Below are 15,105 nucleotides of genomic sequence, written 5' to 3'. Positions count from 1 at the left end.
TTCAACCTGTGACCAGATCAGGTTTCAAAAGAATAAAATGAAGAGAATAGAAGGAGACACCAGTTTCTTTTCTCTGTTGTGATAAGAATTTAATTAGCACCCTATATGCCACCAGTTCTTCTGAAAGAGATGAAAGTCTACTGAGTTTGTTGCAAAAGCTGAGCAATGGGCAAGAGTGCTAAGTGCAGCAGTAAAGAGGGGTAGTGGTGATGATAGCCTCTCTGTCACTGTTGCAAGAAGGATACCAAAAAACAAAGTATAAGAAATGACAGTTCTTCCAGCCCTTACAAAGCCTATTTTCTGTGATTCTGTAATGTAAAGGGTAGTAACCTCACCCAAATGATGTGCCTGCTTACAGGACAAAACAAAACAGTTATTCCACAAAACAGAATAAAAGACAAAGAAGACTTTGGGCTAGTTATTTTGTAGGCCAGGACTTGGCATTTCCCATTGCTGAACTTCCTCTCTGCCATTTCTCCAGCCTGTTGAGCTCTCTCAAATTGTATATTTTGTAGAGAGCATGTAAACATGTACTGTGTTTTGGAAGCTTTAAAGCTTTACAGATTTTACTTATGTCAGTGATTAATTTTTCTTTTCAAAATCTGTCTCCACAATAAACGAAATGCTTCATTAAAAACTGCCAGTATAAGAATTCTACTTCATCAAAATATTTTATCACAGTTTTAAATCACATTTTTATCATTAAAATTCATTTTCAGAAGTCTTTAAATATTGATATGTTTATATAAGAATAACAACACATTTGTACTAAAACCTTCAGATCTACTCAAAAGCTGTAATGAGTTATTAAAAGTGAGCTGTAGTTCCATGGTGAATAAAGAATGTAACTTCTTCATGTTTAAAGTAATGTAGAATACCATATAAGAAAATGTTTTATAATTTAATAAATTAATAAAAGTCAGACCTGTATAACCCATTTAGAAATACATAGAGAACTCAGCTGCTACAGAACACCTGAACAGAATCACAGAATGGTTGAGATTGTGGGACCTCCAGAGATCACCCAGTCCAACCCCTCTGCTCCAGCAGAGTCGTCTACAGCAGACTTCCCAGGACCGTGTCCAGGTGGCTTTTAAATATCTCCAAGGATGGAGACTCCACAACCTCTCTGGGCAACCTATTCTAGCGCTCAGTCACCCTCACAGTAAAAAGGTTTTTCCTCATATTCAGGTGGAACCTCCTGTGTTTCAGTGTGTCCTCATTGCCTCTTGTCCTGTTGCTGGGCACTACTAAGAAGAGCCTGGCCCCTCCTGACACGCTCCCTTCAGATATTTAAATGCTCTGATAAATACCCTCCCTCAGCATTCTCAAACAGTCCCAGCCCTCTCAGCATTTCCTCATAGGAGAGGTGCTCCCATCCCTTCATCATCTTAGTTGCCCTTCACTGGTCTTGTCCAGGAGCTACACATCTCTCTTCCACGGAGGAACCCAGCACTGGACCCTGCACCCAGCAACTCCAGGGCTGAGGGCAAGGATCACCTCCTTTGACCTGCTGGCAACACTCCTCCTAATGCAGCCCAAGAGGCACCTTGCAGGCTCATGATCAACTTGCTGTCCACCAGGACTCCCAGGTCCTTCTCTGCAGAGCTTATTTGCAGCAGGTTGGCCCCCAGCCTGCAGTGCTGCCTAGGGCTATTCCTGCCCAAGGCCAGGACTTGGCATTTCCAATTGCTGAACTTCCTCTCTGCCCATTTCTCCAGCCTGTCAAGCTCTCTCAAAATGACAGCACAGCTCTCAGCCACCCCGCCCAATTTTGTATCATAGAATCATAGAATCACAGAATCAGTAAGGTTGGAAGGGACCTCTGGAGATCCCTGCTCAAGCAGGGTCACCTAGACGATGTCAGACAGGGTTGCATCAAGGCGGGCCTTGAAGATCCCCACAGAAGGAGACTCCACAACCTCTCTGGGCAACCTGTGCCAGTGCTCCATCACTCTCACAGGGAAGAAATTCCCCGTCATGGTCAGGCAGAACTGCCTGTGCTTCCATTTCTGCCCACTGCCTCTTGTCCTGTCACACGGGACAACTGAAAAGAGTTTGTCCCTGTTCCTTTGACACCCTCCCTTCAGGTACTTGTATACATTGATAAGATCCTCCCTCAGTCTTCTCAATCAGCAGACTTGTGGAGGGTGCACTCTGCCCCATCATCCAGGTCACTGATGAAGAAATGGAACAACACTGGGGCCAGCCTTGAGCCCAGGGGGACAGCGGGACTTGAGTCCAGGGGGACTTGCTACAGGCCTCCACCTAGATTCTGCACCAGTGATCACAACCCTCAGAGCTCTGCCATTCAGCCACCAGTCAATCCACCCCATCATTTGCTCATGTAGCCCCTATTGCTCAGCTTGTGGGCATCTCCGGGATGGATCACTTCTGGAGTTTGGCAGAGGGCGTTCCTGAACATCAGCTACCTTTCTTGCACTCCTCTTCCCTTCTCGGGCCCTATGCCACGGCACAGTTCCTCGTGGAGCAGCACAGCCTCACGAACCAGCAAGGTGCAAGCTCTTGTTCTGCCACACGCATCCCAGCCACTTGATTTAAGAGAGTGACTTGCAGCCAAACCACTTTGGCATCCACTTGAGAGCCAAGCGTCAGTGCAAGCTGAGAGAACGACCATCCCGGCAGGTTTCATAGACGTTTGGACTGGCACTCAGATGCAGACTGCACATGTGGGGATTTATATTTCAGTACGTGTGTGCAAGCATTTCTGTGCCTAATTCCTGAGAGGTCTGCACTGGAGCCTCCCTGCACACTCCTGGGATGGACCGGTGTTGAGGTGAGATTCAGCTGCCTGGAAGCGGGTATTCCAGGCGGGTATCCCAGGTACCCCACTGGGGTATCCCAGGGCACCACAAGGAATTTTCGAAGGCATCACAAGTGGATGCTGGTGCTGATGTTCAGGTTACTGAATCCTTCCCTAAACTCTTCTCGGACTGGGATTGCAGCCGAGATTCCCACTTCCCATGCTGATGCCACCTTTAGACCCTTGGAGCAGAGGGAGGCCTCTAACGTGGGGCTGACCACTCGGCTGACTGCCTGCAGAGGAAGCGTGTAACTTGTGATTTTGGGAACCGTCTGAGCCCTGGTTCTTGAGCAGGCACAGGGTCTGCTGCTTGCCCCCTCCAAAGCTTGAGTCCTCCTGTGCCAGCAACAACGGGCGATGTTGGAGCCGTGCGGGGAGGCCTGTGCATCGGGGGGTTTCACCAACACAGAGGTAGCTGTGGAAGCTGGGAGCTCCTCCAGCACCAAGCCCATCTCCTCCCTTGTCCCGGGCACCATTTGCCTCCCCGCAGCCACCACTGGGACGCATAAGGGCAGCCCCTCGTCTCCGAGCACGTCCCTTAGACCCTCTCCATGGCAGGAGCCGGCACTGGGCATGTGGGGCCCAGATGTGGAGAGCAAAGGGGCCATCGCAGGAGCCAGCAGCGGTGCCCCAACCCCACCAGCTGCACTCCCACACCGCAGACGTGGCAGTCCCGGAGCTCGGGAGGTGCCGGGCGGCCAGGCAGATGCCCCACTGTGCCCGCAGCCCCCCGCCCGCACCCCCGGCGCTGCCCCCCGCCTGGTTGGCGCATCACAGCGTGCCACAGAGGCAGCGGGGTGGTCACAGCCACCGGCGCCCGCCCGAGCCCCAGTGCGGCACGGTGCCGGCGCGTGGCAGCAGGGAGACGCAGGCTCCCAGCCCGGCGGCACTGCCCAGAGCAGGGACACTGTTCCCAGCCTTGTTCAGGCCTTGTTCAGGCCTGTCCGGCACCCGGCGCTGCTCGGCGCAGGGCCCAGCCGCACCGCAGCCGTCTGCCTGGCCGCAGCGCCATGGGCAACTGCTGCGGCACCCGGGGCGCTACTGGCCCCACTCGTGGCGTGCAGCCACGGCTTGGGGACCCCGGCTACGAGGCTCCTGGCGCCAGCCACGGGCTCGCGGGCAGGGGAGCATCCCGGCCCCCGGCGCCGCTCGGCGCCCTTGTGTCCCGCAGGAGCCCCCAGCTCCTGCTCTGCGACCGGGTGCAGGTGACGCGGCACCAGCAGACGAGGGACAGGGACCTCCTGCTCTTCCCAAACACCATCGCCGTCGCCAGCTTCAGGTGGGATCAGCAACCAGAGCCGTGCACGCGCCTCTGCCACCAGCCCCAGGGCACCGCTCCTCCCCAGAGGTCTCCCGCTGGCTCGGGGAGGACTTGTGCTCCAAACGACCCGCAGTCCCGGCATGGCCGTCCCTGCTGCGCGGGCAGGGACACCCTCTCCCGCTAGTCTGGGGAGCTGTAGGAGGAAAGGGGCAGGCTCCTGCTCCTGCTGCCCTGGCCCACAGCCCCCGATGAAGCAGTGGCGTTTTGGAAGTGCCTCTGGGTGTGCGGGGCCTGGGGCTCCTTCCTCCCGCCGGGGCTCGGGGCGGCTGCCCCACGGCGCTGCCCCTCGGAGACGGCTCTGTGCTGCGGGGCTGCTGGGGCTGCCCCGGGACACGGCCGCCAAGGCTCTCTCTGCTCTTCCTCCCGGCAGGTGGGGCTCCACCTTCCTCCTGAAGCACCGGGTGCCCCTCAGTGAGCTCTGGGTGCTGTGTGGGGAGGATGAGGCGGCGTGCGGGCGGGAAGACGAGGAGGTTTTTGGCCTGAAATGTGCCAACAGCCTCGTCCTCGTGTGGCCGGGAGACGTCTGCGTGGTCACTTTCCGGTGAGCATGGGGACGCGCCCGGGGCCGTTTGGGGGTGCAGGGCGCCGTGCTGGCCGTCGGGCCTCCCCGGGCTGCTGGGGCTCCGCGCAGGCGTGGGCAGAGCAAGCAGAGGCCCCGCTCGGGTTGCGGAGGCCCCGGCGGCAGCTCCGGGAGCGCACGAGGCCCGGCCCCCGGCACGTCCCGGCGGCTCCGCTCAGCCCGCGACACCGAGCTGGGCGCTCCGAGCGGGGGCTCTGGTGCTGGCGGCGCGGAGCGGGGCCGCGCGGGCGAGCCGTGCCCGGGGCTGGGCCTCCGCAGAGCAGGAGGGGCCGCGGCGGGCTCTGAGGCGGCTTCTCCTTCTCGCTGCAGGTCGCGGGAGGTGAAGGAGCTGTGGGTCAGCGCCGTGCTCGGGTGAGCCCTGCCGGGCGCTGCAGCCTGCCGGCGGCGGGCGTCCAGGCTGCAGGCGGTGGGGAGCTGCCGGGGGAGCTGCCCCCCGCAGCGCAGCCGTGGCGGTGGGGAAAGGGGCCCCCGGCGCAGGGCAGCTCCGGGCAGAGCTGCCGCCGCCCGTCCCCACGCGGAGGGGGCGCGGGGGCAGCAGCCGGGGCGGTGCGGGGCGGTGCTGGCACCAGCGCTGCGGGAAGCTCTGCTGCGCGGGGCGGCGCGGAGGCGCGGGGCTGGCGCGAGGGCCGCGAGCAGGGAGGGCCGGCTGTGACCCAGCTCTGCCCTTGCGCCTGCCCTGCGCCCAGGCGAAGCGGAGGAGCCCAGGAGACCCGCGTCACCCGCCTGGCCTCCCTGCGGTTCCTGGTGAAGGTCGTTGGCTTCTACTGCCCCGTAAGTGTCCCTGGGTTTCCGCTCCGCCCAGCGCGCCACGGGGCTTCGGCAGCAGCCCCCGTGACGAGCTGCTCACGCTGTCTCTCTGCTCTCTCGCCTAGTCGGCGTTGCTGAGCGCCCGGACCGTCGAGGTGCTGATTTCGGCGGAGGTGAGCAGGGGCTCGCTCTGCCCCGGCCCTGGCTGGGTGCTGGTGGGAGGTGTCCGAGTTTGGGAGGAAGGTGGCAGGGGCCAAAGCCCTCGAGACCCAGCTGCTGCCTCATGGGGTGGTCTGGGAGGAGCCGCCCGTTGCCGGGGGCAGCGCAGGAGGGCTGCACCTCCTCGGCATCCACCCGCCCCCCAAAACTGCCCGGGGGCTGTGGCCTGCGGGGCCACGTCAGGGCGGTCGGCTGCAGCAGCAGCGTTTGCCACCAGCACCGTGACGGGCAGCGAGGCAGCGCCGTTCCCGCAGCCATTCCCGGCTCTGTAACCTGGACCCGTTCCTTGCAGGCGGCCACCGAGCAATGCCCAGTCTTGGCCCCATCGGCTCCTGAGGAGGGACTTTGCCACTCTCCTGGTGAGTTGGAAAGAACACCTGAGGAGCTGCCTTCTCACACAGCGCTCTCCCATAGCGGCTCAAAAGCAGGAGCCCCTGCTGCCCCTCCTGGCAGACCTTGGACGGGGGCACGCTCAGACTGCACAGCCCAAATTACTGGCACTGCAAGCTGCCCCAGTGACGTATGGTGGTCCCAGAGACCTCTGCCCTGCTAAAGCCTCTGTACGTGCCGAAAAGCCTGCGGCTATTTCTGTGCCCTGTGCACTCCCACTTTCTGAGAGGAAGCAGTCACCAGGAGGCGAAAAAAACATCACAGCTCAGAGGGATGGTCACACTTGGACAGCTGAGGTGGTTCTTCCCTCAGGAAAGCCTTAGCTGTCTCCCAGTTTGCCCCACACAGTCGGAGTCGCTGTTTCGACACGCAGCTCTGCTCTGCGTTCGGCATCGCGCAGCACTGCGCACAGACTCGTCTCCGCTGGCTTTTTTCACCTGACCTTTGCTTTCCTCTCGCTTGCAGCAGATGGGACTAAGAAAAGGAAGAGGCTGATCCCGTGGCCGTTCGCTCGGAGGCGAGCCTCGGCCAGTGGGGCCTGTCCAGAGCAACCAGACTCTGGCCTCAAGAGCCCCCTGTTTGGGCAGCCTCTGGGCAGTCTTTGTGGGGAAGAGGAGACCCTGCCCCAGCCGGTCCAGGTAAGCCAGCCTGGCCACGCAGTTAGCCTGTTGCACGGCAACAGGCTTGTTGCACGGGGCAACATCACCACGCTTGGCTGTGGCTCTGTGGAGACAAGGGATTTGGGGGTTTGCCCTCTCTGCTCACTTCTCACCGACAAGGCCTGAGGGTCAGGTCCCACCACGCAAGTCAAAGGGGTCAAGCGTGTGGGTTTGTGCAGCCTGCAGAGCTGCCATGGGAAGTAGCTTTGGAGTGGAGACAACCGCGGAGCGGGAAGAGGAGAAGCAGATCTGCTCCCTCGAGGGTATGCTGGCGGCCTTGCAGAAGTCTTTGAAAGGAAGCTCTCAGCAGCATAAGCAGCCAGGGATTTCTGGATTTCCTTGAGAAAGGTGCTTAGGAGGGTGGCTTGGGGTTACTTGGCCAGGTTACCGCCAGTGTAACCTCCCGGCAGTGAGAACCAGCTGCGAACCCAGGCAGAGCAGAGTGCGCCTCCCAGGCAAAAACTTGCTTCTGCCTCCCAGGAAATGCTCCCCTAAGGGCAAGGGGCCTTCCTCCACCCGAGGAACTCTTCTGCCACTGCTGTCTGCTTTTTCCTGCAGGATCTCCTGGCCATATTGTACAGGGAAGGGCCTGCCACTGAGGGGATATTCCGCAAGGCTGCCAGTGAGAAAGCGCGCAGGGAACTGAAGGAGGCCCTCGACAAAGGGGGCACCGTTGACTTGGACAGCAAACCTGTGCACCTCTTGGCTGTCATCTTGAAGGTGAATTCTTCTGCCTTGCAGCTTGAGAGCACGTTGCGAACCTGCAGGGGTCCCCTCGAGTGCCTGGACGGGCCCAGGGGGCACTCCAAGCTGAAACCACAGGGGAGCCAACGCACATGTGCTCAGGCTTAACAAAGTTTGACATTTGTACTTCCCATGTGGCTTTCAGTTCCCCTTGCTCTGCCAGTGCCCTCTGCCTGACCATGGGAAACTGAAAAGCTGAAACTCACTTCCTCCTCTTCCTCCTTCTCCTGCTGCCCAGCGGCCTCCTCATGGAGGAAGACTGAGATTTCTGGGTGGACTCAAGGCTGATAGTCATGAGGGCCTGTTACTGCATTCATACAAGCAGGTCCAAGCAGGGCAGGGGCCTGTGCAGCCCACTGCTCTGTCGAAGGCCATGAGCACCTTTGTGGGCAGGTAGCTCAAAGCAAGTTGGGCAGAAATTGAAGCACAGGAAGTTCCGCCTGACCGTGAGGGGGAATTTCTTCCCTGTGAGAGTGACGGAGCACTGGCACAGGTTGCCCAGAGAGGTTGTGGAGTCTCCTCTGGAGATCTTCAAGGCCTGCCTGGACGCAACCCTGTCTACCATGCTCTAGGTGACCCTGCTGAGCAGGGAGATTGGACTAGATGATCTCCAGAGGTCCCTTCCAACCTTACTGATTCTATGATTCTGAGCTGCCTTCTTGGGCGCCCAAGTGCTGGGGGTGCTCCGTGTGGGCTCCGGGGTGGTGTCCAAAGCCTCATCTCCATATCTTGGCCTTGCAGGACTTCCTGCGCAATATCCCTTCCCAACTCCTGTCGGCAGCCCTGTTCGAGAAGTGGATGCTGGCTCTTGAAAAGCCAAGCAGGCAAGAAAAGATTGAAGAATTGAAAGAGTGAGTGTTGTAGCCAGTCACAGCATTCTGGAGGGTCTGGGGGAGGCCGGGGCTTTCTCTGGAAATGGGGAGTGCCAAGGAAAAACCTGTCATTCCTACCAGCTTGCTAGTGCGAATTCTACACAACACAGGCATAGGCTTTCACAAAGTTTTCACACACAGCAAGGAACAGCAGCCGCTGCCCCCTCAAGTCATGACACGTTGTATTTGTGTTCTCTTAGGGTGGCTGACCAACTGCCTCGGCCAAATGTCCTCTTGCTCAAGCCCTTGCTTGCTGTGCTCCACCACATAAGCCAGAATGCAGAGACCAGCAGGATGGACTCCAGCAACCTTGCCATCTGCATAGGGCCCAACGTGCTGAGCCCAGGCACAGACAGCACGCTGCCACTGCAAGTCCAAATGGAGATGAATGACAAGGTATGTTGAACTCAGCAGCTGGCTCCCCCGTTGGGGCACAGCTGAGCCACCCGCACAGATCCCACAGCTAAAGGCAGCAGCAGCACCTGGGAGCGTGGGGGCTGCCCCTCAGCTGGGCTTTCTGCAATGTGACAGGCAGATCTCTTCCTGGAGCTGCAGTCACAGAGCTACAGCTTTCAGTAGAGAAATGGCAGTCAGGAGCAGCAAAGACTGTTGAGCGCATCTTCAGCCCCTTGCGCTGACATCCATGGTTTTCTGTGTGCAGGTGAAGGCGCTGGTGGAGTTTCTTATTGACAACTGCACAGCAATATTTGGGGAGGACTTGGCCTTGCCTGGCAGCCCCTCTGCTGAAGACTGCCCTGAGCACACCGGCAGCTCCGCAGGTAGGAGGCTGCACTGAGGATTGGCACTGCCCAGAGCTGCTGGCTCCAATCCTTGAGCTGGCTGTGGGAAGATGCGTGTGGCAATGCAGAGAGGTGCAGAGGGTTCAATACCTTCTGGCAGTGCCTCCCCCCTGCAACACTTCCCAGAAATTCCCAGTGACCTTCCTCCCACTACAAGCGGCACCCCAGATGTTAAATGTTTGTAGAGCTATGCTCTGCACAGCGTTGTTCACTATGGACTAGAAATGCACTCTCCCCGGTGCAGGATATTGCCCCTGGGGCTAATTGTGTCTCCTGAGCTGCCCCTCACATCCATAGGTGCTAAGACTGCAGCTTGCCATCTGCACGTTGCCATGGTGCCATGGCAAAAGTCCCGTTTTCCTTTCAGAGGGCCAGTACAAGCTAGCTAACAGGCTCTTTGTGCCCACAGGGCACCCAGGAGCTGCTCAGGAGGATGCTTCTGCCCAAGACAAGCCAGGGCCTGAAGCTGGATGTGACTCCCTAACCTCTGAGATGCAGCAGCCCAGTGGGAGAAGCCCCAGTGGGAGCAGGGCATATGCAACATGTGTCTCTGCCCTTCCGGTGCCTCATTTGCAAAGTGACATCAGCGCAATGCGTAGGAGCATCTCAGAGCCAGCTCTGTCCTTTGAGGACCCCTCAGAGGGCAGCAGAAGGCACCAGAAACGGAGCAGGAACGTGGACAGTGTTGCTGCTGTGCAGCAACAGGTGAGCTTGGCGAGGGAGGCACTGGGAGAGCAGCCTGCCATCGAGCCCACACAATTATCAGAGGGTGCTCCACCCCAGATGTCCTCCAGGCGCTCCCTGCAGAGCTGCTGTCCTGCTGCCCAGGGCTCCTCCATCATTCCCCTGGGACCTGCTGCCATTCCCTCTTCCTGCTTCCGGGCTGCGAGAACCATCTAAGCAGTCACCAGCATTCCTATCGCATGCCAGGCCTGGGTGAGAAGCCATCAGAGCCCAGTAAGATCATAATGGACATGGAGGGATGGGGGGGAGGGGAAAGAGAAGTGGAAAGAGAAAGAAGAAAAACTACAAGGCAAGAAAGAACAAGCCAAGAAACAAGGAAAGAATAACAGCAAGAAAAAGTCAAAAGCAAGTAAGGGAACATCAAGGATGGCAACAACATGGAAAGAAAACACAGGGAAAGAAAAGGAAAAAAATAGTGTAAGAAGGAAGAAAAAGCAAGGAAGGAAGGAAGAAAAGCAAAAGGGAAAAAGGAAAAAGCAAAAGAAGTAAGAGAAAAAGAAGGAAGGGAGAGACAAGGAAGGGACAAACAAGGAAGGGACAAACAAGAAAGGGACAAAGGAAGGTAAAGAAGGAAAGTAAAAATGAAAGGCGAAACTAAAGAAGGAAAAGAGGAAAGCAAGAAGAAAAGGAGAGAAAATAAAGGCAAGGAAAAAGGAAAGGAAAAATAAGGACAATAAAGGAAAGAAAGCCAAGGGGTAAGAGATAGGAAAAAAAAGAGGAAAAGGAGAGAAAAGAAAGAACAAGAGAGCTAAGAAAGTAAAAAAGAGAGAAAGAAAATAAAGTAAAAAAGGCAACAGAAGGAAAAAGGAAAGAAAAAGGGAAAGGGGGAGAAAGGAACAAGGAACAAAAAGGGAGAATGAAAAGGAGGAACGAAAAGCGGAGAAAAGAAAAAATGAAATAAAAGCATGGCAAGAGCAAGGAGGAGAAGAAAGAAGGAAGGGAGAAAGGGGGAAAGGAAGTGAAAAGGGAAAGAAAGAAAAAACAGGGAAGTGAAAGAACAAGGAGGAGAAAGAACAAGGAGAGGCAAGAACCAGGAGAGGAAAAAAGAAGGAAGGGAAAAAAGGAGGAGAAGAAAAGGAGGGCAAATGAGAAAGAAGGGGGAAAAAAGAAGAAAGGAAAAATGGAGGGGAAATAATAAGGAAGGGAAAAAAGAAGGAGGGCAAGTAACACGGAGGCCAAATAAGAAAACCAAGGAAGAGCAAAAAAAGGAAGGAGAAGAAAGGAGGGGCAAAACAAGGAAAGGAAAATCAAAGAGGGGCAAAAACTAGAAGTAGCAAAAACTAGCAAGGCAAATGAAACGAGGGGAAAGAACAAGGGAGGGCAAAATCAAGGGAGAGAAAACACTAAAGGGCAAATAACACGGAGCTCAAGTAATGAGAAAAAAGAGGGAAGGGGAAAAAAGGAGAGGAAAATGAGAGAAGGGAAAGAACAATGATGGCAAATAATAAAGAGGAGAAAGAGAAAGAAGGGCAAATAACAAAGGGGAGGAAAAAAGGAGGAAGACCAAAAACAAGAGAGAAAAAACTAGGCAGGGTAAACATGAGGAGGATGAAAAACTAGCAGGGCATATAATAAGGACAGGAAATGGAAAGGAGAGGAAAAAGGGAGGATAGAAACAGCAAGGAGGGGGGAAACAAGAGAAAAGGAGGGAAAAAAGAAGGAAAGGAAAAAACTAGGAAGGGAAGTAAACAGGACAGCAAACATGGAGCGCAAGTAACAGGAGGGAAAAAATAAGGGAAGTGGCAGAAACAAAGAAAAGGGAGAATAAAACCAGGAATTAAAAATAGAAAGGAAAAGGGGGAATAAAGGGAACAAACAAACAAGGGAAAAGGGGAAAAAAAGAAAGAAAGGGAAGGAAAGGGAAGAAAAAAGGAAAGAAAAAATGAAAGAGAGGGAGGAAGAAAAGGAGGAAAGGAAAGGAGAAGAGGAAAGGGGGAAAGGAAAACAAAAAAAAGAAAAAAGGCACTAGAAGAAATAAAGAGGAAAAAATGAAAGCATATAGGAAAGAAGAGGGAAGGAAGGAAAAGAAAGGTCAAAAAGGAAAGCAAAGAAAAAAGTGTATCTGAAATAAGGAAAGAGAAAAAAAAACAAGGAAAGAAAGAAATCCAGGGAAAGAAATAAAGGAACAAACAAGGCAAGGAAAGGGGAAAAAACAAGGGAAGAATAAAGGAAAGAAAAAAAGGAAGGAAGGAAGGAAGGAAAGGGGGATGTAGTAGTAATGAAAGAAGAAAGGAACAAGAGAAAACAGAAGAGGAAAGAGAAATGAAGGCAAGAAACAAGGCCAGCCAAGAAAAAAAAAAAAAAGAAAAGAAAATAGTGAAAAAAATGAAAGAAAAAACAAGGAAGGAAAAAGGAAACAAATAGGAGAAAAAGAGAAAAAAACAAGAATGAGGGGCGGGAACAAGGGGGAGTAAGAATGAGGAAGGGAAAAGGAGAGAAAATGAAAGAAAAAGGAAAGAAAAGAAAAGGGGGGAAGAGGCAGAAAGGGAAGAAACAAAAAATGGAAAAATGTGAGGAAAGGATGGAGGAAAAAGAAGACAGAAAGGGAGGAAGGGAAGAAATAAAGGGAAGAAGGAAAGGAAAGGAAAAAAGGAAAGAAAAAGGCAGTAAAGACAGAACAAAGGAAAAAAGAAAGAAAGAAGGGAAGAAAGAATAAAAGGAAGAAAGGGGAGAAGGAAAGAGAAGGAGCAAGGAGAAGAAGGAAGCAAAAAGGGACGGGGAAAGGGAGGAGAAAATAAAGAGAAAGAGAAGGGTAAAGGAAAGAGAAAAGAAAGAGAAAGGAAGAAAGAGAAAGCCACTAGAAGAAATAAAGGAAAAAAATAAAAGCACATAGGGAAGGAAGGAAGAAAAAGCAAGAGCAAGATGGATAGAAAGAAAGAAAATGAAAGCCAAGAAAGAAAATGAAGACAAAGAAAAAAGCCAGGCCAAAATGTGGGAAGAAGAAACAAGGAAAAAAAGAAATGAGGAAAGGGAGAAAAAAAGAACAAGGAAAGAAAAACAAGGCCAGAAGAAGGGAAAAAGCAAGAGAAGAATAAAGGAAAGAAAAGGGAAGTAGAAGAAGGAAGGAAATGAGGAAAGTGATAAGGAAAGAAAGAAAAGGAACAAGAGAAAATAGGAGAAAAGTTAAGAGAAATGAAAGCAAGAAATAAGGCACGAAAGAAGAGAAAATAGTGAAAAAAAACAAGGAAGAAAAAGAGGAACAAAAAGGGTAATGAAAAGAGAAAAGAAAAAACAAGGAGGGGCAAAAAGAAGGAGAGGCGAGAAAAAGGAAGGGAGAAAGGAAGGAGGGAGAAAGAGAAGGACGAGAAGAATAAGGAAGGGAAAGCACAAGAAGGGGAAAAGGCAAGGAAAGCAAATAAAAGGAAGAGCAAAGAAAATGAGGGGCAAAAGCAAGGGGGAGGTGAAAACAAGGAGGGGATAAATCTAGGAGGGTAAAACTAGGAGAAGAAAGAACAAGGAAGGGAAAGAAGGAAGGGAAAAGGAGGGGGGAAAGGAAAGAAAAGAGAAAAGGGGGACAAAGGGACTAAAGGGAGCAAACAAAAGAGGGAAAAGAGGGAGAAAAGAGCAAAGAGAAGAGGGAAGAAGGAAAGGGGGGAAGAAGGAAAGAAAAAGGGAGTAAAAGGAGGAAGAAAAAAAAGAGAAAGAAAAAAGAGAGAAAAGGAGAAGAGGGAGAAAGAGAGCCAGTGGAAGAAATAGAGGAAAACAAATGAAATCCCCTAAGGAAATAAGAACGGGAAGGAAGGAAGGGAGGCAGCAAGCCAAGCTAAAACTAGGAAAGCAGAAGAGAGAAAAAGAAAACCCCCAGGAAAGAAAAAAAAGCAAGGCAAGAAATAATGTAAGAAGCAAGGCGGGGGGAAGGAAAAAGAAGGGAAGAACAAAGGAAAGAAAGGGGAAGTACAGAGGGAAAGTAAGAGGAAAGTAGAAAGGAAAGAAGAAAGGAGGAAGATGAGAAGGGAAAGAATAGAGGCAAAGCATATGCTCATATAGCATATAGCAAATAGAGGCAAAGCAAGGAAAAAGGAAAACCACGCAAGGAAACAAGGAAAAAGAAGAAAGAAAAAGAGTGAAAAAGAAGAGTATGGAAAAGGGGAAGACTAAAGGAAAATGGGAAATGTAAATGAGGAAGGAAACAAGGAGGAAGAAAAAAAAAGGTGAAGAAAAGTAAGGAAAGAAGAGTAAGGAAGAAGGAAAAAAGGAAGAGAACTAAAGAATATAAAGGAAAGGAAAATGGATGAGAAAAAAGGAATGAAGAAACTAGGGAAGAAAAAGAAAATAATGAAAGGAGGAAAAAGTGAAAGAAAAGTAAGAGAAAAGAATAAAAAGGAGATGGAAAGAAAGAAGAGAAGAAAGGAAAGGGTAAAATGAAAGAAGGGAATTAGAAGAAGGAAGAGAAAGGAAGGAAGGAAGAAAGGAAAGATAAAAACCTATAGGAAAAGTAAAAAGCAAAGAAAGAGAACACCAGAGGAAAAGAGCAAAGAAGACTCGAAAGAGAGAGAATCAAAGAAAAAGCCAAGACAAAAGAAGGAAAGAAAGAAAAAGAAGGAAAGGAAACCGAAGGAAGAAAAGAGAAAAGGAAACAAAAAAGTGAAAGTAATGAAGGAAGGAAAAGGGGAGGAAAGGAGAAGAGGAGGAAAGAGGCAAAGAATGAGAAGTGAGAAAGAGGAAGGAAAAGGAAGGGAACGTCAAGGATAGCAACGAAATGGAGAGAAAACCCAGGGAAAGAAAGCAGGGAAAAGGAACTAGAGGAAAAAGGAAGAAAAAGCAAGGAAGGAGAGAAGGAAAGGAAAAGGAAGAAAAAGCAAAAGAAGGGAGAGAAAAAGAAGGAAGGGAGAAATAGGGAAGGGGCAAACAAGGGCCCAAGAGTGAAGTGCCAAACACAGAAGGGCCGAGCAGGGAAGGGAAAAAGGAAGGTAAAGCAGGAGAATAAAAATGCAAGGAGAAAATGAAAAAGGAAAAGGAGAAAGGAAGACGAAACAGAGAAAAACTAAAGGCAAGGAAAAAGGAAAAAGGAAAGGGAAAAATAAGGAGAATAAAGGAGAGCAAGCCAAGGAATAAATGAAAGAAAAAGAGAGGAAACTGAGTGAAGAGAGAGAAAAGGAGAGCTAAGAAAGGAAAAAGGAAGGAAGAAAAGAAAGGGAAAAGGCAATAGAGGAAAAAGAAAAGGAAAAGGGGGAAAAGGGAGACAGGAACAAGGAGGGAAAAGGG

The 15,105-nt window shown here is 52.0% G+C and overlaps 1 protein-coding gene across 1 annotated transcript; it reads left to right on the top strand.

The window, feature by feature from the left end:
- The first annotated feature begins 4,333 nt into the window (after positions 1 to 4,333).
- Positions 4,334 to 12,198, top strand: LOC134138913 (T-cell activation Rho GTPase-activating protein-like). The gene is made up of 11 exons (XM_062573104.1): positions 4,334 to 4,686; positions 4,777 to 5,076; positions 5,412 to 5,496; positions 5,598 to 5,645; positions 5,984 to 6,050; positions 6,547 to 6,719; positions 7,299 to 7,460; positions 8,226 to 8,335; positions 8,557 to 8,752; positions 9,018 to 9,135; positions 9,566 to 12,198. The coding sequence occupies exons 1-11, from the start codon at positions 4,334 to 4,336 to the stop codon at positions 10,054 to 10,056; spliced, it is 2,103 nt and encodes a 700-aa protein (XP_062429088.1). The 3' UTR covers positions 10,057 to 12,198.
- Positions 12,199 to 15,105: the final 2,907 nt, after the last annotated feature.

The sequence above is a fragment of the Rhea pennata genome, chromosome 3, assembly GCF_028389875.1.
Source record: "Rhea pennata isolate bPtePen1 chromosome 3, bPtePen1.pri, whole genome shotgun sequence".
NCBI lineage: Eukaryota > Metazoa > Chordata > Aves > Rheiformes > Rheidae > Rhea > Rhea pennata.
This window is presented reverse-complemented; position numbering and strand designations above follow the sequence as displayed.